At 37.7% G+C, this 26,463-nt stretch overlaps 1 protein-coding gene and 1 non-coding gene across 4 annotated transcripts in view; one reads left to right on the top strand and one right to left on the bottom strand.

Moving 5' to 3' along the window:
* LOC149781062 (protein Abitram-like) overlaps positions 1 to 26,463 on the top strand; it is a 94,881-nt gene that overhangs the window by 44,306 nt on the left and 24,112 nt on the right. Inside the window, exon 5 of one of the 3 annotated variants that reach the window (XM_089938200.1) lies at positions 3,008 to 4,538. The exons of 1 other annotated variant lie outside the window; for it this stretch is intronic. In XM_089938200.1, coding sequence (XP_089794326.1) covers positions 3,008 to 3,169 — 162 coding nt within the window. In that variant the 3' untranslated portion in view covers positions 3,170 to 4,538. Of the gene's footprint in view, positions 1 to 652; positions 2,922 to 3,007; positions 4,539 to 26,463 lie in introns of those variants that run through there. One more of the 3 variants, XM_089938202.1, reaches the window with a different exon arrangement.
* On the bottom strand, positions 831 to 907 carry Trnas-cga (transfer RNA serine (anticodon CGA)). Its single transcript has one exon. It is a non-coding gene; the product is annotated as a tRNA-Ser (tRNA).

Here is a 26,463-nt window from a genome sequence, read left to right as displayed (position 1 = left end):
AAAATAATCTAAACATGAAAACCAGTCAACAATCAATCTCTCTCTCTCTGAATTTCTTTTTATATATATATATATATATATATATATATATATATATATATATATATATATATATATATATATATATATATATATGGTGGGAGTGTAAAAGTGTAAAAACGAGATCGAAGAAAACAGGGTAGTGGTTATAAATGTAAAACAAGATCAAATGAATCGAACCAGCAAGCGAAGCTAAGCGTATATGAGAGGTAGGCGCTGAGTGTCGTTACTAGCAATGTGGGTTGGATTCCTGTATTAAATAAAGTCTCAAACCGGTTTGATTAAATATGTGTGAAATTTATTTCATATAATCATTTATCCATAGATGTGTGATCCAGCAGGGATAAGCGTATTCCTCTATTTGGTATATAGCTTGGCCTTGGTTAGGTGTTTTACGGTACGGCAGCAGAAGCAATTAGAGTAATGTGCCTTGCCGAAGGACACAATACGGTACTCAACCCCGGCTAATACAAGAGCCATTGTGTGCAAATGGGCATATTCTAAATGCATGGTCTTGCAGTGTTGTTCGCGAGGGAGGGAGGGAGAGAGACAGAGACAGAGAGAGATTAAATGAGTGATTTGTATTTTTAACGTTGCTTTAACAATTTTTCAGTCATATCGCTACGATGTCTGCTGTGTGGCAGTTTATAGTGATGTATAGACATGTAGCATGATGTCCCACCCAGTCATAGTATCCTGACACCAGGCCGACCAGTCCTAAGACTAACCTCTTAATGATGAGCGCCAAGCGAAGCAGCTGTTAGTGCCATTTTTTAAAGTTAATTTTGGTATGACTCGGCTGGGGATTGAACCCACGACCTCCCGCATTCGAGGCGGACGCTCTAACCACTAGGCCACCGGAGCGGTCGAGAGAGAGAGAGAGAGAGAGAGAGAGAGAGAGAGAGGGAGAGAGAGAGAGAGAGAGATTAATTTCTCATTTGTTAATAAAAGCTCTTAATTAGTAGAAATGCCATTTCAATTTTAATTACATGTCACGCTGACGACTTTCAGGAATATGCAAATAGGAATAATATATTATTTCAGAACAACACTTTTTGGTATCGAGCATGCTTAAATTACATGAGAACAGGAAGATTTATAGTAGTTTTCGTTCTTTACTTTTTCTGTGGTTTTAAATTTCCGTAACATATGATTCATATTGCTTTCCTGTATAATAGCCTGCCTGCCAAGTCCACATTCACTGCTGTCATGATTGCATGATTTTCCAACCACATGCCATACTTTCTCCAGTTTAGTGTCCCTTGCCACGATTTAAATAAAAGTTTAAACTGGAAATATTTTTTACATTTCCATCGTTTTTAGCTAAAAGAGAATAAAATCTGTGTATCAGGAAGGGTTGATGTGTTGGTCAGGTGTGAAATGCACGAGCAATACACATCAGAGGTAATGAGTGAGAGCTGACAAAGGTAATTGCAAAGAAACACATTACGACTACAGCATTCAGAGGGTTAAATTTAGTCTAAAATTATCTCAGCAAAGATCCGGGCACAGAAAAAGGATTTCCACCTGTATACAACTGCCAGTTGTCATGATGTCTAAATTTTACCCGATAATTGCCAGTTATACAGTATTGAGATTTTTATTGGAGCTTATTACGGGAATGGAGTAATTCAACTACGTAGTTCAAAAACAAAAGACATAACCCTTTGGATAGAAATAGCTCTGCATTAGTCATTATTTTCTGTGATTATGTGCGTTTGTGTTGCGGTTATTGTATTTTGCTTGGGATTTTATGTTAGAAAGTAATAAAGAATACTCACACCGTCCTAGTTTTAACTTTTAACAACAAAACGGAACGGGATAAAAGCAAGTCTACATAACTACATACCTACTCACCTACCTTAATTATGTATGCAGTCTTACATTCAAACTTACATGCAGCTGCCGGCACACATTGATATATCCATGCATAAGTATACGTACGTGCATAGCTATGATCAACTTTTACGTAACAACATTTGAGTTCGCCTTCCGGCAAAGACAAACATACTCTGGCAAAGACAAACAGAAAAACTTATTTTTTATTAATTAGAAATATTAATTAGAAAATAAGCAAGACATATGTTCAGGATACAAGCTTCTTGGCATTGCGGAGAGACGGCCTCGTACAAATTAAATACACGTGCACAGCACAGGTAACCAAGATCGTGGTTCAACATCCAAAATTTCATAATTCTTAAGGCAGCGTATTGACATGGAAAACATAAGCGAAACAAAACCAGAAATGAGTGGAGAGAGATGAAAGGTGGTGCGGGGTTCTTCAAAATACTTGTTGGAGAGAGAGAGAGAGAGAGAGAGTCTTTGACAGGTTAATTGCAGTTAATCACATAGTGAAGGAAGTGTAGTGATTAGAGCTCATGATACATACAAAGATGTTCAAGATGGCAGGTGTTGAGTTTCGTTTCATTCAAAATATGCTTGGATTGTTTGTTGCGTGTCAATAATGACTGATCGCTTTCGTACCGCACATATTGCTCCAGACCTTACGTCACATGTCTGTCTTTTTCCCATTGTCATATACCGTCTATCAGTCTGCGTAAGATTGCACAATTAACATGCATAACCCGCGCATGCCTACCAAATATTCTTCCAGCTTGCCTGGATATCTCTTGTATATGTTAAAAAGCTATTCCAAACTTTATTGTCAAACATCTAACACTTTTTGTTATTTCCCAATATTAATTTGTACTTCAGAGTCCAGGGAAAGGATGTATTTCGACGTGCAGTAATGTTACTTAATGGGTGACAGTATTGTGGATGTAGTTTTTATTTCGATTACATGGTTTCGAACTTTAGAAAGATGTTAAAATTTCATTTTTAAATGCGCATAATAATTTTTCATGTTTTCAAAGTTACTTAACAAGAACATTTTAATATTAAATTATGCTTGACAAAATGTGTTGCTTGTGTTGTATTTGTTGTTGTAGTGTTTAACGCCATTTTTCAGCACACGATAGGCTATACATGGCGGCCAGTATTAATGGTGGAGAAAGAACCCGGGAAAACCACGGAAAGAACCAACGACCCACGACAAGCTACTGGCAATCTTTCTCACATACCCAGTGTAGCCGAATCCGAGACTCGAAGCCACGCAGACGAGGTGAGATGACAGTGATCCGTAACGGAGAGCGCTTTGGACCACTCGGGGCCCCAGTTGTAGTTGTTTCTCTTGTCCTTGTTTTTTATTTGCCTCTGAAAAAGATTCATTAAAAGACAAAAGCGGTTAGGCTAGTTAGATACTAGTTTTGCACTGTTCGCTGTCAGTTTGTGTGTGTGTGTGTGTGTGTGCAGCAATTGATATTTTAATCCCAGTTAAAATACAACAGAAACAGCTTTCTTTTGTTGGCAAGTAAAGTAAGTTATCAGTCTTTCTTGCAGTAGAACATGTTTCCTGTATGTCATATAATGGCATGTTAATTTGTCAATGACAGAATATTTCAGATTATTTTCAGCATATGCTTTTCTTTCTGCACTGAAACCAGTTACCGGAGGAAAGGTTGCCATGCCTTTGTACCGTCTCTGTGTCAACATTTGCATGTCCCGCACCCACCTCCCAGTCCAATTCCTCCATAGTTAATAAGCGATGTTGTTTTATATTATAATAATCTCTCCTTATGCATTAAATTGTGTAGAAACGTTACACCATGTATTTGCACGTCCCTTCTCTAGACCTAAAAGGTACGAGACCTCATACAAGATGGGCTTGACTGGAAAACATAGGAAGCAGTTGTACCAGACCGTTTGGTTTTAAGTTTTACGGCACATCAACACAAGCAGGTTATTGTTTCAAGGCAGTTGGAGTAAGGTGCCTTGCCCCAGCACACACTGTGATCGCCGACCTCGGCTGTTAGCCTATCTGGGTTGATGCTATACGCGATTTCCGTCACGTGTCTGACACACTCCTGAGCCATAGTGGCTTCAGTCTCATCAGGTCGAGGAAAAATGTATTTCCCATATATCTTAAACAGAAGAAGAAGAAAAAAATGTCTAGCATGATGTCAGTTCCCATTGGATTTTAAACTTGCGATTTTGTAACGTCAAGTTTTGCTCAAAGATCATACTTACACGTGCCGATTATTTTCACGTTTACTTTTGTTTGTATTTCTGTAAACTCCTTTTTGCAGAAAATTTATAAAGAATGTGACCTTCGGTAAGAATAGCATTCATGCACATTTAAGTTCGATACAACACGTGTTGGAAATTTTCAAAAAGACTTTGAAACGCCAGTCTTCGGTCTTAATCTTATTCTGTTTGTTACAATGTTTGAACTGAACAAAGTGTATAAGACACACTGATATTTTAAAAATGCCTTGTTCGGGGTGATGCTGGTTTATTTTGCTAATATGTCGTGGACTTTAACGAGCATGAATAAAAGATCATTTTAATGTAACTTTAGTTCTAAAACATGGATTTATGGGCATAGTGAAGCTAATCGTAAAAAACATGAAGCACTATGATCTGTGAACCGATCCGGTGGCCTAGTGTCATATCAAAAAAAACTTTTAAAAAATGGTACTAACAGCTGCTTCGCTTGGTACTCAGCATTAAGAGGCTGGTCTTAGAACTGGTCGGCCTGGTGTCAGGATACTGTGACTGGATGGGACATCATGCTGCATGTCTGCCGCATGATGCCCCAGTGCTTGACATCACTTTAAACTGTCACACTGCAGACAACGTAGCGATATGACTGAATTTTTTTAAAAGCTACGTTAAAAATCCAAATCACACACACACACACACACACACACACACACACACACAAATACTATTATCTGTGTCAGAAACACTGCTACATGGATATTCCCTGTAGACTTTTCTATGTTTGGAAGGTGCACTTCTAGGAAAAAATAATGAAACATATTTGTATTTTATTTTATTTTTAAAAATCTTTTGCATCTACATTATCGTTGAAGCTGACGATCGATAACTGTTGATTTTGAAAAGAATTTGTCGTCTTTTCGTTAACATATTTTTTTCTTCTCAAAAACCCATCTCTGATTCAGACCAAATTTGTCAGAGAGCCTGCTGGCACCATGGACTGTCACGTGTGTACAAAACTATAAATTACACTGACCTGACACTCACTATTCCTTGCAAAAAAACTAAACAAGTTTTGAATTAATTCTAGCTATATTGAGGACAAATACAGTGTCAGACATTGCCGCCATCACTAAAATCGAAAATCAAAATTGTATCGACTTCTCATAAGCATCCAGAAAAATGCGAAATAATTTTACAGAATACATTGAGGCAAAAAACACGTTTCAAACTGAAGAAAAATGAAATCCATCCATCCACCCTCAGTAAACATAATTAACGAAATTTATAAAAGCCATTTTAGGAAGAAAATCTCTTCAAATGACCATTTAAAATATACTGAGAGATGAACATGTAATACAAGTATAGTCAAATCTTTCGCTTAGACACAAAGACACGGTGATCACATTCAAGAGGGCTCTCAAAACTCACTTATTTCGACTGCAAGAACAAACTTAAAGACCTAATAATGTTTCCTACCTGAAATATTATCAGCATGTTTTTTATTTTTTTAATATTTTTCTGGTTTCATGGTGTTTGTTTTTGTAATAATATTATATGTTGTTTTTTTTATCGTATAGGTGTTGTCTAATGTTGTAAAGCGCTTAGAGCTTCTAAAGATTAGGCGCTATACAAAGTCCTCGTTATTATTATTATTATTATTATTGCATATAAGATATTGATAAATACAGTAAAATATTTGAATACGTTATAAAACGTCTTAAATTTATTAATCCTTTAAGCATGAGTAATAATAGACACATATGAAGTTCAGCGTGCTAAAAATATATGATATTTTTGGGAAGTTCTAAAAACATAAAATTGATAATTATTTTAAGGCCACCATGAATAAAACTTTAAAATTAGTATTTCTGTTCTAGAACACCACCATCGCATTGTTACCATAAAAAAATCAAGTTCTAGAAAAATAAACCCCAATGATGTTCAATGTTTTATACGCACGGCCTACTCAGGTGAGATTGGTTACTCGCTTAAATTGTGTAAAACGTTGCGACTTTGTTTATGTGTAAAGCAAATTGGGAAACTTATCAGATATGAACTAGATCAAGAAACTGTAAAATGATTTACCACCCGAAAAAAATATTGGCCTTCTCAAGAAAAGATGGTATATATAACAAATTGTGACCATATATTTTAAGTGTTTCACGGGTGTTTTGTTTATGTTTGTTTTTTAAAATGCCTTTTACATATAATATTAACATGTTTGTCCTTTTATATTTTATGGTGTTGTACTTCATGCATTTAGTTGGATGCGTTTATCTTTTTACATTTATGTGCGATTCTTTATTTTTAAAATGTTTGGAACGTTACCTTTAAGTTGGCACCATATATCCACTGTTTAAGTTGGCACCATATATCCACTGTTATGTTGAGGTACCGATATCAGCATCAAGTGCCACGTTAGAATCATTCAGATAAATAATTGTCAAGAATCCAGCAGGAAGAAATAAACACTCAGAAACAAAACATAAATAACATGGAAAATGAATGTGTACTGAGTGCATTGCAATCAATGCATATTTGAAATTCACCCAGTTGTGGTGAAGATCAGTAGGTGGAACACCTGACATTTTAACATTGCATATGATTAGACTTTTCTTATTGAATTCCAGTAACATTATAGTTTAAACTTCTATAATTGCGCTATTTTTCTTTCCAGTACTTTATCGTCTTTACTCTAGTGTTCTGTGTGTGTGTCTGTTTGTGTTTGTGTGTGTGTTTCTTTCGTTTGTAAGGCAGTCTTTATTTTCTTCTCCAGTTTCATGGACCAATTCATACACGTGATTTCCCGTAACAATGACGTCATTTATTTTCTCTTTCTTTCGCATTTTGAACATGTCTTTGCATCCATAGCGTATATTGTAGTTTTTTCGCATTTTGAACATGTCTTTGCATCCATAACATATATTTTACTATTTTGTTTTAATCAGTTTTTACTGTTCATTTTCAGTGTGACTAAAACAAAATACTTACAATAGAAAAAGATTAGATAAAAAAAGATTGATAATTTTTTTAGATAAAATAGATTGATAAAATAGATTGGATAAAATATATCCGTTTATAAACTAGACTGGATAAAATACATAATAAAATAGATTGGATAAAATACAGTGCTGACTAATTAATAATCAGCTTTGGAGTCATTTCGCAGTAGTTGTATTCTTTCGTGAAAGAAAAGAAAGTATACCAATAAACACCTTTGTAGGCACAAATAAGACTGAATCAAACGTTGAAACAGTAACTGCACTAAAGAACACAACATCTGCATAGAGTTGACCATGAAGGCAGTTTTGATTAAGATTTTAAAAAGTTGTTTGTAAAAAGTAGAAAGACTTGACAAGAAAAATCAACAGCAGATAAAAATGGTGAAGAAAAACGTTTGTTCAAACGAGTGCGTGTAGTGCTGTATAGGAGGTTACATTCATTTTCCTTGTTATATACAAAGAGCTCAGTTCGCTACACTGTCAGTACCTCACACACCAGTTCGCTACACTGTCAGTACCTCACACACCAGTTCGCTACACTGTCAGTACCTCACACACCAGTCCGCTACACTGTCAGTACCTCACACACCAGTTCGCTACACTGTCAGTACCTCACACACCAGTTAAATTAGTTACTTTAACAAAAGAATAGCAGAACCCTAATCCAAACAATATTGCTTGGAAAGTGGAACGTATTGTGAAATTAGATAGGAATACACAAGCGAGGCAAGCACTATAATTAATATAATTAACATAATTAATATAATTAACATACAGCATATCCAAGCTGTATCATATTTGATTGCATGTCTTTGAAATTATATTTGGGATGAGAGTATGTTTTGTATTTTGTCAACAATTAAGGACTATTGTTTCAGTTTCATTTTCGCAGTTTGCAGTTGGTTTCTTGGTGCACCACAGTTGATACTACCGAGCAAATAATTCAGTTTAGCTGCTTGTTTCATTTGCATAATTGGTAGATGAATAACGCAAATTATACTGATGGCTGCCATACATGTTTGCGAAGCTGATCATACTCAAGTTTGCACAGCGTTTGTCCGGTTCATAGTTCAGTGAACGTGAGAAGAAAAAAAAGATCAATCCTTATTATTAAATTTTTAACTAGTAAAGACAAATATCTAAATTCATTTAGAAACTGTGTTAATTAGATTATTCAAACCTTGTATATAGCTGTGCATGAATATATGCAAAATAGTAATTCTATCCGTAATTTGCATCCAACCAATCGGAAGAGAGTAAACAGTTCGCTCACAACATGGCACAAAATGACCCCCTGGTCATTATAGCATTTTATGAGAAGCCTTCATTGAAATATGTAGACCAAGTACCCAACATTCAATATTAAAGTTTTTTTTTAAAATTCCTTAATATTGTTTATAGTATATTGGGTTTTTATCATGATCTTTTTCAGAGAGAGAGAGAGAGTGAGAGAGAGTCGCATTTGTTTAAGGACCTTACCCACACATGAAGTGATCAAAACATTAGGACTTGAATCAATTGGAGTTGACAAGAGCTGGTAGCAACTCTTTTTTTTTTCCGAACACTTAAGCGCATGGGGTGGATGTGGTTGCTCATGATTATTACCAATGAAGAATTGTTTGTTAAACAAAAAAATCAAAGCAGTTATGTTGTTTAAAAATATACTCCATAAATGACAAATTAAATGGCAGCATACAGTTTGGATTTGTGGACTTTGATAGACAGCGTGAATGTGGGAAGATATAGTGCCAGTAGGCGAGGCGAAATTATGTTTCTGTTATGAGACGGTTTGTATCATAACCTTTTTCTCATCTCTTGCTATGAGAAGGGATTACTCATACGTTAAGAAATGTCTTTGCCCATGGTTAGAGAGAGAGAGAGAGAGAAAAAAAAGAAGTAATTCAGGCTCTCTAACAAGGGTGTCACCAATAACCGTGAAGATACGACTACATCTTGGGGAATGAAGTACGGAATCGCTGTAAGGAAAAGACAGAGCTGTTCTGACTGGAGCAACGAATGAATTCTTCGTAAGCCTGATTCGCTATTTATACGGTTTTTTTTCCTCGTTGGCCCAGTGTTAGTGAAAACATGCCCCTTTGAACTTTTCCATGGCGATCGTGTGAACCATCTGCGCAACGCATCCAATATTGATATAATAATTTGTATGTTCTGCAGCTTCCCCCCAAATCTAAATTGATGACATTTAGATACGAGCGAAATGTATTTTGTGCTGGCAATTGTTGATTTTTAGTTACGAACGAAATATATTGTATATTTTGTGCTGACAATTTGTTGATATTTAGTTACGAGCGAAATATATTGTATTATTGTATGGGTTTCTGCACCTGCTTGTAAAGTGCGATCTTTATAAAATAGCATACGGTTATATTTCACAGATATATAAATTTTATCTCCATATGTTTTAGTGGAAAATTATTTTCAATATAAATTAATGAAAAATTACTTTTAATGCAATTAAGAATAAATTTCAATCGTAATACTTTTACTTAAAAGTTCTGTCCTAATATTTCTTTTCGGTTCATACATGTGAAATTTCAAAAGGACCTGGCCAGGAAGATTGCTGGAAGTCGTCATAACTAAAAAAGAAGAAAGAAAAAAAAAGAATTAGTGTAGATTTAATCAACCATGCATGTAATGATATATTATCATTGTCTGAGACAAGGTCGGTCATTTCATATCCATTATTAATCTGGTTCAGGATAAAAGGCTATCACGTGGAATTGTATAGCTACTTTTATCTTGTCAACATGCTGTCTTGGACAAGTAAGAAAATACCTTTGTTACCACACTTGGTATATTGGAGTTCCTAAAGAATATCAGGTCTCAGTACTCAGAAACAAAAAATAAAATTAAATTAAATTAAAAAACCCCATAAGATAACGGAAGAGGACCTAGCTTAGACTGGTATAATTTATTTTTATACAGTGGAGAGTCAGTCTCCTGGAAGGGTTTCTTGTTTATTCTCCGTCCTTACCAAACACAGAATTCTGTTTAATCTTTCTTTTTAAAAAAATTTATGTTGGAACACATATTGAAGATTAACAAATTTTCTAAACTCATTTGTTGTGATCTTGCATCAGTCGTGATTTATTGTACTGTACAACCTACTTTTCTGTAAGCAAGAACTGAACTTTTAATCATAGCTTTTCCGTGTTCATGTATAATATTCTTTAGGTTTTTTTCTCACATGATAAAATTTCCACCACTATAATACCCACTTTACTTCATAATACTTTAATACATTTTACATCTGTTTTGTTCTTCCACTTGCGTAATTGGTTTGCTAATGTTACACTTATAACATCTAATAGTTGTCAGTTATGTCACTTGTATATTTGTTACAGTTGATCTAATATTTAATTATTTTCTATGGTCATTGTACGACAAACATTTAAAAATAAATATGAGAGAATCAGTTTCTGGTGCCCATTGAAGGCATTAAATAGAAAATTAAAAAATTAAAATATATTCAGTTTAATGAATTGTCATCCAGACAATCTACCTACAGATTACAAAACGTACCAAAGTAGGTTTCCATAGAAACAGGGATAATGTTAATGACATTGATTCCTTATGCCCTAATGGCATATGTATCTTTTTCAATGTGAATTCGAACTGTTTTGTTGCTGATGTGTCAGCTGGGATTTTCACTGCTGATACATCTTCCATGGTTGTTATTATTTTGTACTGGTAATCAATAACAGCGTGTAGAAGTGTTGGCATTATTTTGTACTGGTAATCAATAACATCGCGTAGAAGTGTTGGTATTATTTTGTACTGGTAATCAATAACATCGCGTAGAAGTGTTGGTATTATCTTGTACTGGTAATCAATAACATCGTGTAGAAGTGTAAGCATTATTTTCTACTGGTAATCAATAACAGCGTGTAGAAGTGTTGGTATTATTTTATACTGGCAATCTATAACATCGCGTAGAAGTCTTGGTATTATTTTGTACTGGTAATCAATAACGTCGTGTAGAAGTGTTGGTATTATTTTGTACTGGTAATCAATAGCATCGGGTAGAAGTGTTGGTATTATTTTGTACTGGTAATCAATAACATCGCGTATAAGTGTTGGTATTATCTTGTACTGGTAATCAATAACATCGCGTAGAAGTGTTGGTATTATTTTTGTCCTGGTAATCAATAACAACGCGTAGAAGTGTTGGTATTATTTTGTACTGGTAATCAATGACATCGCGTAGAAGTGTTGGTATTATTTTGTACTGGTAATCAATAGCATCGTGTAGAAGTGTTGGTATTATTTTGTACTGGTAATCAATAACATCGCGTAGAAGTGTTGGTATTATTTTGTACTGGTAATCAATAACATCGCGTAGAAGTGTTGGTATTATTTTGTACTGGTAATCAATAACATCGGGCAGAAGTGTTGGTATTATTTTGTACTGGTAATCAATAACATCGCGTAGAAGTGTTGGTATTATTTTGTACTGGTAATCAATAACATCGCGTAGAAGTGTTGGTATTATTTTGTACTGGTAATCAATAACATCGCGTAGAAGGGTTGGTATTATTTTGTACTGGTAACCAATAACATCGCTTAGAAGTGTTGGTATTATTTTGTACTGGTAATCAATAACATCGGGTAGAAGTCTTGGTATTGTTTTGTACTGGTAATCAATAACATCGCGTAGAAGTGTTGGTATTATTTTGTACTGGTAATCAATAACATCGCTTAGAAGTCTTGGTATTATTTTGTGGTGGTAATCAATAACAACGCGTAGAAGTGTTGGTATTATTTTGTGGTGGTAATAAATAACATCGTGTAGAAGTCTTGGTGTTATTTTGTACTGGTAATCAATAACATCGCGTAGAAGTCTTGGTATTATTTTATACTGGTAATCAATAACATCGCGTAGAAATGTTGGTATTATCTTGTACTGGTAATCAATAACATTGCGTAGAAGTGTTGGTATTATTTTGTACTGGTAATCAATAACATCGCGTAGAAGTGTTGGTATTATTTTGTACTGGTAATCAATAACATCGCGTAGAAGTGTTGGTATTATTTTGTGGTGGTAATAAATAACATCGCGTAGAAGTCTTGGTGTTATTTTGTACTGGTAATCAATAACATCGCGTAGAAGTCTTGGTATTATTTTATACTGGTAATCAATAACATCGCGTAGAAATGTTGGTATTATCTTGTACTGGTAATCAATAACATTGCGTAGAAGTGTTGGTATTATTTTTGTCCTGGTAATCAATAACAACGCGTAGAAGTGTTGGTATTATTTTGTGGTGGTAATAAATAACATCGCGTAGAAGTCTTGGTGTTATTTTGTACTGGTAATCAGTAACATCGCGTAGAAGTCTTGGTATTATTTTGTACTGGTAATCAATAACATCGCGTAGAAGTGTTGGTATTATTTTTGTCCTGGTAATCAATAACAACGCGTAGAAGTGTTGGTATTATTTTGTGGTGGTAATAAATAACATCGCGTAGAAGTGTTGGTATTATTTTGTACTGGTAATCAATAACATCGCGTAGAAGTGTTGGTATTATTTTTGTCCTGGTAATCAATAACAACGCGTAGAAGTGTTGGTATTATTTTGTGGTGGTAATAAATAACATCGCGTAGAAGTGTTGGTATTATTTTGTACTGGTAATCAATAACATCGGGCAGAAGTGTTGGTATTATTTTGTAGTGGTAATCAATAACATCGCGTAGAAGTGTTGGTATTATTTTTGTCCTGGTAATCAATAACATCGCGTAGAAGTGTTGGTATTATTTTGTACTGGTAACCAATAACATCGCGTAGAAGTGTTGGTATTATTTTGTACTGGTAATCAATAACATCGGGTAGAAGTCTTGGTATTGTTTTGTACTGGTAATCAATAACATCGCGTAGAAGTGTTGGTATTATTTTGTACTGGTAATCAATAACATCGCTTAGAAGTCTTGGTATTATTTTGTAGTGGTAATCAATAACATCGCGTAGAAGTGTTGGTATTATTTTGTACTGGTAATCAATAACATCGCGTAGAAGTGTTGGTATTATTTTGTGGTGGTAATAAATAACATCGCGTAGAAGTCTTGGTGTTATTTTGTACTGGTAATCAATAACATCGCGTAGAAGTCTTGGTATTATTTTATACTGGTAATCAATAACATCGCGTAGAAGTGTTGGTATTATCTTGTACTGGTAATCAATAACATCGGGTAGAAGTGTTGGTATTATCTTGTACTGGTAATAAATAACATCGCGTAGAAGTGTTGGTATTATTTTTGTACTGGTAATCAATAACATCGCGTAGAAGTGTTGGTACATCTAAGTGTAATTCTGAAATAACATTCGTTTTATCTTAATCCTTTATAAACTAACTGATAGTTTTAGTAAATATTGATAGAACCTTTATGTGCATTTTTTCTCCGTAAATCGTATATTCATAGTATGTGCTTTGTCCTTATATATGTGCAGTATCCAGGTTAAATAGGTTTCGCTTTTTATTTATCCAGGAATCAGCACTACCTTATTTACAATCTTGTTATTTGCATATTACTTTAAAGACCGTGATAAATTACAAGTGGATGGTAATAATTTCTAAATTCTACAACAAACTATTAGGTGTCATGTCGATTGAATAATTTATCTGATTACACAATCTCATAGGTTCAGTTGATGTTAATTAATAGTAGAAATTATTTAAACACTTTTTTTATAAAAAAAAAAGATACTTATGTTTTTGTTGGTCTTAAATGACGCCAATCTTGATAAATCATTTATTCCACAATATCTTTTTCTCCGTCAAGTCAAATCCTGTCAACGGGGATCCCTTTCTGTTTCGCTCTTTTTGCCCATTCTTATGTAGCATATGTGTTCTCGTACACATTGACAGCTATAGCAGATTCTTTCTTCAGACTTATCTTTATAGTGTATCTTTATTGGGCACTTGTTTAACTTGTGTTCGTGCATATTAAGGTTTTGATAGTCTGTAGTTGTTATCTGCAGGAGGCGATAAAATTGTATGAGGATTTATCCCCATTATTTTTAACAGTAATACGAGCTTTTCTCCTTTGACCCATCTTCTAATTATATACGTCATATTCCTCTACCAGGTTGCACTTAATGCTTAGTAATACGTTGTTGGCTTTTTCATTTTTTTTTTAAAAACCAGTCTGTGTCTACTTATTTCCTGACTCACATTTTGTGTGCTGATTTTTTAATACACTGAATCAAATTTTGTGTACTAAACTTTTAATAGGCTATCAAATACATTTTTTGTTTCATTTTTATTTATTATATTGAACTCATTGTTTTCAGTGGTACCTGGTAATAGTGATACCTGTTCTTTCCTGTTGGCATCTATTATTTAGTTGCGAAAGAAAAATCTAGCAGACCTTTTCACGATACAAGTCTCCGAACCTTGTAGTAACTATCTTTCGTCAACGTTGTTTTGATTATCCTTTTTTTCGTTTTGTTCAATCTTTTCTTGGATTTTACGTTGGAACACGTATTAGAGGTCGGACTAATTTTATTAATTAGTGTATTTTTTTCTCTCGTATTTTTCTCTTTGCATCGGATATTTAGTAACCTTCTGGAAAACTTACTCTTGCCATGAACAAGAAATTATTCTTTAATTGTAACCTTTCCACGTTCACTTGTAATATTCATTTGATTATTTGTTCATGTGATAATATTTTATTTTTCTACTCTAATACAATACTATTGACGTGATTTTTCGAAACCCCACGCTTTGTGGTATGAGACGAGAGTGGAGAGGATTAAGAAAAGAAACTCCATCATCTCTCTACTTGTCCTTTCGGAGTTGCCCTGGTATCTTGCAGATAACAGCTCTTGACACACGCTTTCTCGCGTAGTCTCATCCTATGACCACAGACGTGCCTTCCGTATTATGGGCGTGGTTTAATGTATATATGACACCCTCCCAAGCATGCTCTAAAGAGGTTGAGAGAGAGAGAGAGAGAGGCACCGATTTATTTACATCGTTATCTTTTTCAGAAGTACTTTGTTTACTTTTTCATTCTGACAAAAACTCGATCATTCAGTTAATTATAAACATTTCCTAATTCTGACGAAGAAAATTTGATACAAAATTCTAAATCAGTTTTAGATAATATTACTATAATGACATATTCCTCGCATATTGTATTAGTACTAAATTTTGCGCAACGAATCTAATGCTTTTTTCAGTAAGACGTTATCGGAATCCACATATGCATTCATGTCTTTTTTTCTGTTGCAGTTTGCGTAATTTACTTTTTTAATGATCATATTAAAGTCGGTTTTATTGTACTCCATGGAGTGAAAAGAATGATAAACGTTGGACAAATTAATAACAAAATCGCATTCATACCTGGCCGAAGTGAAACAAAATCGTACAAGTTCCTATTGTTGGGATGGTTACCCCATGCACGAGTTCTCATTAATGTACAATTTCTTCTGACATCCAAATCACATCATTATTGAGGGGTAATTGAAATTTGAGAAAGCATTGTTCTGGCGGATTGTTTATGATCATGCACAAGAAAAATGTACTACTAATAAAAGCATTGTTAAGATTTCGTATCTTTATTTGGGTTTAAACTCCCATTTTGTAATAATTGTCAATGTGGAGAGTGGTTTCTTGTCGCAAAAGGTCATCCTTTGTGCATGTAGGTTGACACTGTTCGAAGGTAAATGTTGATTTGAAGATTAATAACCTTAGAGAAGAGAAACCAGCAACACAGTTTTTCTTTGCTATTGACGTGTTAATTTCATGTGCGAATTGATAACTTGAAAGCACGACAGCTGCTGTTCTGCTTTTTTTGTTTTCTTTGCAGTTTGTGTTAACGATAAAACTTTGTACTCGGGGATAAGTGAATCACATCATAGAACCACGGGTTATTCCCATGTTTAATGCCCGTAAAAGAACAATCGCTGATTTTAAAAAATTGTTTAGGAACGAATCAATACACTTATTATAAAGTGTAAATGTATCTTTCTTTTCTTCTATTCCTTGCATCAGCCAGGTCAGTTATTTAAAACCGACAATGGTCTTGCTCGTCCGTCTGTTTTTAACAATGAGACCTATATCATTCGATCATATGGCTTCCGTTCTGTGAAACTACCTTTTATCAAAATTAATTCTTGCCTTTTACAACTTTACCAACATAAAATATAAGTAACTATTTTATGCAAAATATCAAAACTTGCTTGTACATGGATAAACATATACCCATTTATTGTATGTAAATACTGTAAATCAATTACATATTCACAGTAAATACTGTACATTTAGTTACACATAGACTGTAAATAATGTACATCGTAGAAAGTAAATACATCTGTTTATAAAGTCCGAGTTTCCTCTGACCCATGACACCCCATTTTTGATATTTGGACAATGATGTTGGCTTGTAGGGTCAGAGTGTACTACGTATCGAAAAGTTGGAATTTGCCGACACTATTTGGTGTCGGCATAGGGTAGCCACTTACTAGCGACATTTGTAATGTCATGTGACTCGGAATGCAAATGACGAAATCCGGGTCAAATTTCAGCAACAATGTACTTTCGTCTTGTCTGTCAGCGGATTAAAAATCTAATAAATGCTGTGCTTGCAATTTCTGAGAAAATATTTCATATTCCTATCGATTTCATGCAGGTATATCTCGATGAAAGTTCGTTCAAATTTGCTAGGACGGCTACTAAGCAACTACCCTTTGCCGACACCAAATAGTGTCGGCGAATTCCAACTTCTCGACTGGGAGTGGACTCTGACCCTACACCCGAACATCAGTGTCCAAATATCAAAAATGGGGTGGCAAGGGTCAGAGGAAACTCGGACTACTATTCATATAGACAATTATGGACATGAAATGTCAGTAGTTAAGGGGGATCTTATAGCGTCAATGGGAATTAGCATTACAGACCCCCTTGGGAACATATAGCGTCAAGGGAAATTTAACATGGAGAAAAATCGTGGGAACATATAGCGTCAAGGGAAATTAACATGGAGAAAAATCGTGGGACTGTTGAGCGTCAAGGGGATTTGAACATGGGAATAGGGGACTGTATAGCGTCAAAGGAATTTAAACAGGGTGGGACTGTATAGCGTCAAGGGAAATGGAACATGGGATTTTTTTTTTTAAAAAATAAAAAAGGGGTAGGCAATTCAAAGACTATCTCTTTTCGAGAAATATGGCTGGCCCTGAAAAGGGCCTTTGGGTTTTCTTCTTCTTCTTCTTCTAATTTCTTCTTTTCCTCCACCAAGTTCTTATTTTATCTCCTACACTCTTCTTCTCTTTCTTTTTTTTCTTCTCCTCCTCTTCTTTCTTCTTCTCTTCCTCCTCTTCTTTCTTCCTCTTTTCATTTTCTTCTTCTTTTTCAATTTTTTCATTCCATTCTCTCATCCTTATCCTTTCCTCTTCATCCTCCTTTTCCTCCTTTATTTCTTTTAACAGATCACTGATGATTACCTTCATTTTTCGTAAATTGTTTATCTCCATCTTCACTCTATGGGGACTATATGAGTAGTGATCCTCGTTTAGGTTAACCAACATTTGCTCAAACATTCCTAAATTGTCCATGACGTTTTGCAATTTTTCCATTTTGTTAAGGTGGTTTGAAGCCATCTTCTTTTTTATTCTTTGCAGAATGGTTTGAACCACGAATACTGTGGGTTCTTATACAAAAAGCGCGGACGTGATGGAAAACATCCCCTAAAACATAAAATTGATCTTACCTAGATCATAACCTAACAACGTGCGGACGTGAAGGAAAACATCCCCACTTTTCTCATTTCATATAATCAAACCCAAACTATACTCTCCACATACTCTAAGAAACAATAAAGAAACCCATAATCTACTATTCACACCAACCTACTTCATCATTTACAAACACAAACTCACAAACACATACACTTCCACTATTAATAAAGAGTTAGTGTTTATTTTCACACTACTATACCTACACACATTGGCAAATCGATAGTTATTTCTTTTCTAGAGTATTGGGTAGCCCTGAAAAGGGCTGTTTTGTTTGGAACTTCATGGGCACCTGGTTAATGGTGGCACCTTCCAGGCCTGGCGCCACATACACATCTTATCCCCCAGTTACTTTTTACCTTTTGGGGGGAGAGAGCAGAGGCAGGATATGTCGCTTCAGAATCCCAATTTTCACTCTCTGGGATTTTGAAATTTCTTCTCTCCTTTTCCTCCTCCTCTTCTTTGTTTCTTCTTTCCTCTTTATATCTTCTTTCTTCTTCTTCTTTGTTTCTTCTTTCCTCCTCTCTTATCCTTCCCTCCTCGACAATGGCTTCCGCGGCCAGTTCATTTAATATGCGCCTGGCATATTCCAGATGCACATGAAGCTCCAACAGTTTCTCAAGTCTCGTGTTCATTTTTGGTGTTGATCAATCAACAAGGGTAGCTGGACTGCCGAACGAGTTTCAATTTATACTGAAAGCGCGGACGTGAACTAAAACATCCCCTAAAAACATAAAATTCATCTTACCTAGATCATGACCAAGAAACAACAACAACGCGCGGACCTAAAAGAAACACTCGCTCACTTTTTTATGCTACCCATCACTTCAATAGACTATCCACATACGCAAAGCAATCCAATCTAACCCAAAATATACACCTCAAACAGCCCAAAAAACAAACATCATTTTAATCTACTATCCACACCAACCTACTTTATCACTTACAAACACAATCACACAAACACACAAACTCATACCTTCACATTTTTTAAGAAAGAGTTAGTGTTTATTTTCACACTACTCTACCTACACACATTGGCAAATGGATCGTTATTTCTTTTCTAGAGTATTGGGTAGCCCTGAAAAGGGCTGTTTTTTTGTTGTTTTTTTTGCTATGGCATTCTTTTTTTAGTTTCTAAGAATGCGATGTCCTCTGAGGATAGACTTTCTGGCGATAGGTCTGCTTCTTCGGAAAGAGAAGAAGAATTCTTTGGTGTCGATACGACAATCGACAAAGCCTCTGTCAGCTTCAGGTTGCTGCTGTTGCTGTTGTTGCTGCTGCTGTTGCTGTTGCTGCTGTCTCTGAAGTCTGTACTTCTCTGTCCATTCTTCTTTCTCCCTGTTCATTTCTTCTCTGAAGAGCTCTTCTATCAGGTCTTCAGTGATTTTTAACATTCTCACATTCTCTATTTCTTCTGGTTTCGGTATCAGACTGTGTCTGACCCTATGCAGATTCACGTAGGCTTCGTTGAGCTTAGTTAGTTTGGAGCACATCTTCTTAGGAGGATGAGTCGACAATGGATGGCTAGACTGGGAACAACCCGGTTCTTAAAGTTAAAGCGCGGACGTGAAGGAAAACATCCCCACACGGTTTTCGAGCCGCAACGTTCATGAGAGGGATAGTAAGAAATGAAAGAGCATCAATCCAACATTCTTATAGCTAAACAAAAGACAAAGGCATTTTTTTCTAAACACAACATTTTTTATTCAAAAATTACTTAACACTAAACAACAACATTTTTAACAATAATCCAACACTATAACATCAAACAATTTTTTTCAAATCACAAACATTCTTTTCTTCAATGGACAATCTACTTTAAACAGGGCTGACAACGTTGTGAATGAAATTGTGATTTCCACTGTTGGAAATCATTAGGCCATTGATGGACACTACGTTTCCTAGCTTGAGACAAAAGATAAGCATAATGGTCACAAAACCATCGATCTACTTTCACATCGTTTCTAGCAGAAGAACGAGGATCGAAATGAGTCACTAAATGTTCTAAGGAATAGCCCAGGCTGCGATGATGCAGAAAATACACACAATATTGTCCACACACTAAGGAATCTGTGCCTTGTAATTTCACATTATTGAATCGGGTGGTCTGAGCATTTCTTCTCATAAAGTCGATGATATCGTCTTCCAAAGGGGGCAATCCGTACGAATCGAAATATTCCACACATCCTTCTTGAGGAAAGTAGACGGCTACCCAGTGGGTTCCTGGGAGATGACTGTCGTCCGTGTTGATCACGTAAGCTTGATGGTCTTTAGGTTTGCGATGAGGGAGTTCATCTTTAGCACAGACGACAGGATTCCAAGAAGCCGTATACGAACTGTGGTTCAAAAGGTAATAAAGTTCCCAGGTATCCATTGTTTTGTGTTTTTTTCTTCTTCTTCACAGGTAATAATAAGTCGTCAATTCGATCCTGACTTTTTGCTTGAAAATGTCTGACGAATAAACGGTTATTCGTTCTGTTTCCTCACTCTGATTCAGGAGAGTTTCGATACGATGGATCTCTTGAGTGGTTAATGGTGGACAAGAATGTTCACGCAAGTCTTTATACCACTGGTGCAACACGTCTTTGTTCGAGATGAGACTCCAAGCTTCGTCCAGATACTCGTCCAATTTTTCTTCTTGACTTAACATTAGGCATTTATCGTGTTGAATTTGACTGGGATGATCGTTTTGACATCCATAACAATTTTTCTTGATCAATTCCGTCATTTTGTCGACCAAGTGTTTGGCAAAACAGGAGACTAAATGGGCTTCTTGTTCTGGCCATCTCGATTTCATCATGACAATTTCTTCGTCTTTGTCTTGGGATTCTCCTTCCACGGTCTCCTCACATTCCATCTCCAAACTTTCTCCACTAGGTAAAGAGGGATAACAGTCTTCCATGGTTTCTAATAATCTAGAATGACTTCTCTCAAACTGTTGATTTCTATGGTATTATCGAATTCTGCATACAGGATGACGTTCACTGTCTGTTTCAGTGTTTCTGCAAACTGAAGTTCCACACGAATCTGGCCAGATTTTATAGGGTGGAAATGTCCTTCGTCGCTGCCTTGGTCTGGAGTGAAATCGAAAGCCCACAAAGCATAGCCTTTGTCATAATCTTCGTACTCAATGCCGTGACTGGTGTTGGTTCCTAACTGGCCGGTGGCTTCGTACAGGGACAAGTACGATCTCAAGTAATTGTTGTTGGCAAAGTCAGGTTCGAAAGGTCGGGTACACAAGGTCTTGCCATCCCTACTGACCTCGATTTTCTTCACTAAAAAGTGTTGAAAGTTGAAAGGATTTTCTTTGATGGCTCCGTTGAAGGCTGAATTCGAGACCATACCAAGGATTAAACGCTTGGGTAGCTGTCCTTGAAACAGATGATCTTCGGTTATGGATTGCAGTCCAGCAGAAATGGTGAAGGTTTTCACTTCCACACGTCGGATCGGATACTTGGCGGTCGTTCTGCTCAACGTTTGACTGATGTCGTTACCTACTTTGGGTAACACTTCCACGCGTCGTACGTAGAGTTTGGCCTCCTGGATTATGCTTTTAGGAGCCTTAGCAGGATCAGCAGCCTGCAAATGGAAAGCGGCACTGCTGCGATTCAGTCTCAAGCGGACATTCACCCCGTTCAGCAAATATTTCTCTTGCAACCACATGTCCAAATGCAAACGATCCATCAGTTCTAAACTTTTCTTGTTTAAGATTTTTTCTTCTCTTGCCTCAAAGCCGGAATTGCTTCCATCTATTGTGTCGAACTTGCCCGCTACGTCAGGTACCCACAGCACACAGGCATTGAGATGACTATCCTTGGCATCTGTTCCGTACGTCAAGAGATTTTCCAAGTAGGCACGGTAAGGGTATGTATCCATGCTGCTGCTGACTAGTTTGTTATTCAAGTACAAATCCACTGAGCTGAACAAGGAATGCATGAAATTGTTGACGGGAGCTATTTCGTCAGCGTCATCTACTCCACCATTATCTTTTTCTAGAACTTGGACTTTCAAGTACAAGTAACTGCTATTCAGATCGATGTAATCTTCGGGCTGTCCCTTGATTTCGAACTCGATGGGAGCGGAATCGGTCAGTGAGGAGACGGGATGAAATTCCACCCATTGAGATTCTTGCATCGTCATCATGGTGGGGGGCATGGCAAACAGATCCAGTTCCGTCTTGGAACAGGCGCAAGACTCTCGGTGCATCATTTTGTTTTGTGTCTCAATACTCGAAAACGTCTAAGTCTCGAACGGTTCTTCTTTTCTTGGCCTTTCTCGCTTGAAGTCTGGTGAAAGGGTGTTTTCTTCTTCGTCGTCTCTTTCTGCCTTGTCCTTGCTGAATGCTTGACTCGGTAGCGTGCAGGGCATTTATAGGTGTCTCTCGTCGGCCCAAAATGTCTTTGCCCGTTTGCAGCAAGACATTTTTGCCTGCCCTCATGAAGGCTTCTTTAGGGTTTTGTTTGTCGATGATGACATTTTGGAGAAATTCTTTGCCTTGCGTCAGTGCCGCATCTTTCAAGGCGTGCAATCCTCGTGTCACCATCGGTTTCAACACCGGGGCCACCGAACGAAAGGCCGATTTTAACATGTCTCCTAAACCGTGTCCTCGCTGTCGAGCCACCCCTTGGTACACTGGATACATGACTTACTTACGAGTCGTGAGAGAACCGTTTTCGAAAATGGAGTTTCACCGTGACTTTTCCTTTGGTGAATGGAATATTTTGTCCCAAATCTCCTTTTATAGTAATGTTGACCGTGTCCAAATACGACTTGCTGACGGGTAAATAGTGAGGATGGACAAATTCGCGGTGGACGTGGTAAGTGTTTCCACCTTCCTCGTCAGCGTTTGTGGCAGAATCCACTTTGAAAGGAATGACACGCAGTAACGGCACGGAGGTGTGTCCCACCACATTGTATTCCACCACATCGGAATACACAAACATCAAATTCAGTCCTTGGTTCAGTTCTACCGGGAAACGAAAATACTTGGCAAAAGAGTCGTTGTCATAAATGACTGGTAATTCGGGGCTTTTTTTTTGTTCTCCTATCTTCCTCATCTCCGTGTCACCACCCAGTATGTCAAACAATTCAGGACAAAATATGAAAGACATGAATTTTTTGGACCCCTCAGAAAATTTCATCAGAAAGCGACGAGCTATTTTGTGGTATTCCAGGGTGACACTTTTTTGGACATTCCCCAAAGCTTTATGGAACACGCCATTAAACCTGGAGGCTATGGCGCTGACCAAATGATGACCACTGAAATAATAGCCTGGGAGAATGGACAAGTTGTAGGTCCACGTTTTAAGTTTGTCATCATAGGTTTTATTGGTATATGTGCTACTAGTCTTATCCAACTCCTCTTGCAATGGTTTGTCATGAACTTCCACCTTAAACCAATTTTGCTGGGCAATGATATTTTGGACTTGGGTTGGGTGAATCATTTCCACTAAAGCCACTTCCCAATGGGCTTCGTGATCTAAGGGGATGGCTTGAGGTAATTTGGCCGTGTAACAGCACAACGTGTTGTTGGGAAACACCTCCATGGAACTGTCACTGGGTAAAGTTAAGTAAAATTGGTTTTGGTGACTCATAATTCCAGAGTTCTGTGGCTGTCCGAGGGGTTAGTGGACGTCAGAGGCGTGTCTCCGCCCAAAATGGGGTTCTGGTTGTGGTTGCTGGAGTGGTGACTGGCACTGACACTGGACACAACGTTCCCGTTTGAGGAGAATTTCAGGGAGGGATTGGGAAGCAGGTAACCGATGCAACTGCTCAATAAAATGGTCCACAATTGTTTGTCTCCTTGTTGCAAACTCAAATTGGCGATGGCTGCCCCGATGACACAATACACCACGAAGATTTGGCAGAAAAAGACGATTTGCGTTTTAGGCACACGTTCTCCACACCACACCCACAAGGGTTGTTTTTGTAAATCTTGCACAGAAGAACTAGGGGAAGAAGGACTGGTCGACGTAGCTGCGTCTGCTGCTGTGTGAAAGGGCATGATGGTCACTTCTTCTTTTTATAGTCGATGACTTGCGAAGCGTCGATCCAAGAATCGAAACTGGGTGGATATCCTTTCCAACGTACTTTGACTTCTTTGACACGTCGTTTGCCCACTTTACGGGTTCTGCGTTCGAGAATGCTTTCGATGTCGTACACGTCGTCTTCTTTTTTGGTCACACGTTGTAACTCGGGCAAATAAAACGTTCCTTTGAGTACTTCTCCGTTCATGTCTTCCAATTTATAGACGGCAGGATGACGGCCATGTACTCGTCCAGTGACGCGAAACAATTCGGTCGTCCAGTTAGGTAAGTAACCTTTGTCGAAAGTGCGTTTGGTTTTACCAATGCGCACCCAATCTCCTACGGTCAACTCTCCACTTTTCTTGGGGACAGCCCTCGTCGGGGACGTACCGAACAGGCGCTCGAACACCAGCACTTCGTTGTCGGGAGTCACGTCTTGCGGGGCACGTCCGATGCTTCGATGGTAAGATTGGTTGTACGCTTGCACCAGGTGCGGTAAGATGTCGATGTACTTCAGAGTGTGGTGATGCGTAAAATATTTCCACATGCGTTCTTTCAAAGTGCGTTGAAAACGTTCCACGATGCTGGCTTTGGTTTCGGGATTCTCGGTGGTAAAAAAATGAATGTCACGTTTCTTTAATTCTTTTTGGAAAGCTTGGTTCAGAAATTCGGTGCCTTTGTCCGTTTGCCATCGAAGAGGGCGACGACCGCTTTGTTTCAACACCCGTTGCAGGGCTCGCACTAACTCGCTGCTGGATTTGGAAGTCAAGGGTACGACCCAGGCAAATTTGGAAAAGACGTCGATGACACAAAACAAATATTTGTAGCCACGATTGTAGCTGGCCAAATGAGAGACATCGGCTAAATCGGCTTGCCATTGATGATCGATGCCTTCCACTCGGGTGCGACTTCTGGCAAACTTGCGTCGAATGGGTTTGTGTAAAGTGTAGGTAGCTTGTTCTTGTAACCATCGTTGCACTTGAGGTAAACGGAGACTTTTCAGTCGAGTTTTGGCAGCACGATACAATTTTTGAACTCCTGCGTAACCTGCAGGATGTGAGGGATCGTAGTAAATGCTGGCTAAGACTTTTTCCATTTTTTATTTTGTGTTGGCGTTTTAATAAGTCACCCACTCTTCGGTGATGCTACTTTGGGTGGGTCGAAAGGGTGGTTTGGAAACGGATTTACGTGTCCGATGGGCTACGGGAGTAGAAGTAGAAGGTAGTGGTGGTGGTGGTGGTGGCAATGGAATGGCTTTGGTCTTCTTTTCTTTTTTCGCTTCTGGTTTCCCTTCTTTCTTTTTCACTTCTGTCGAAGGAGGCGTGGACATCATCTTTTTAACCCAAGCTTTCATTTCTTCTCGTTGGGGTGTGGGGGACGGGGTCAATAAGGATGCTGCAATCTTACTCGAAATGGGAGCTGCTGACGGTGTTTGAAACACTTCGCGCATCTCTTCTTCCTCAGGTCTTTGTGGGGTAGCATCTCTGGTGACCCTTGGGGATGGTAGTGGTGGTAATGATGATGATGGTGCTGGACTTTTCATCAAGGTCTTAAAATCTTTTAGAGTGGGTAAAGCTGTTTCGTCTAAAGCTTTCTGGTGAAAGAGTTGCAGTCGTTGCAAGAGTTGACCGTACTTTTGCGATTTTTCTGTTTCGGACAAATCTTGGCGATCCATCAAGGACTGCAATTCGTGTTGTAACTGGGACATCTCGCTCAAATTGGGATTGGGAGGTAAATGCGGGGTGCGTTGTTCTTGCCACCGATGGTATTCCATCCATCGTTTGTAAGGCACTAAAGCTAGTTTTCGTCCTTCCATGGGGTTGTCAGGGGTCGATTCTGAGATCTTGGGACTTTCGAAGGCCTTTTTATCTTGCTCCCATCAGTCCTCCCAACATGGTTCCCAAGACTCCTTTCAGTATGGGGCCTAACAAGAGAGGCAAAATGCCTCCACGTTGAACCAACATCTTCTTTTTTTGACGAATGGGAATTTTCTTTTGAACCATTTGGCGAAGAACGTGACGATGTTTGCCTAAGCATTGTTTCTGGTGTTTGGACAAAGGGATCGTGCCTTTCAAAACGTTCAAACAACATTCGCAGACGGTATCGATGACCTCTTTGGAGGCCGTTTGAATGAGTTTTTTTCGTAGGGGTGGAGAAGCTTTGGACAGGACAGATAACAGGTCCCCATGTTTAGCTAAACGTGGTGGCAGTCCTTTCCTTTTCTTTCCTTGGGGTTTTCTGGAGGGTGACATTTTTGCTTGTGGGTTCCGGGACATTCACCGAACAGACACTAACGTCGATGACTTAACGCACACCCTTTTATCTTTTTTTGGGACTATCGCTTTGTCATAAAGGTGACAATGTTTTTCCCAAAATCGCCAAGGAATCCTCCCCTTTGTTGACGCCTCTTTTTCTTGGAACGACTGTGTCTTTTCTTAGGGTAATGTCGATGCTTGGCTAAGCGCTTTGTCGGATGACGCGTCTGCCTTTGTCTCTTTCTTTTGTGGCTTCTTGGAGGTGACATCTTTTACAAGTTCACTGATACCCCGACTTGGTCACAGGCTCTTTTTATAC

The sequence above is a fragment of the Sinohyriopsis cumingii genome, chromosome 16, assembly GCF_028554795.1.
Source record: "Sinohyriopsis cumingii isolate HCF-2022 chromosome 16, ASM2855479v2, whole genome shotgun sequence".
Classification (NCBI taxonomy): Eukaryota; Metazoa; Mollusca; class Bivalvia; order Unionida; family Unionidae; genus Sinohyriopsis; species Sinohyriopsis cumingii.
This window is presented reverse-complemented; position numbering and strand designations above follow the sequence as displayed.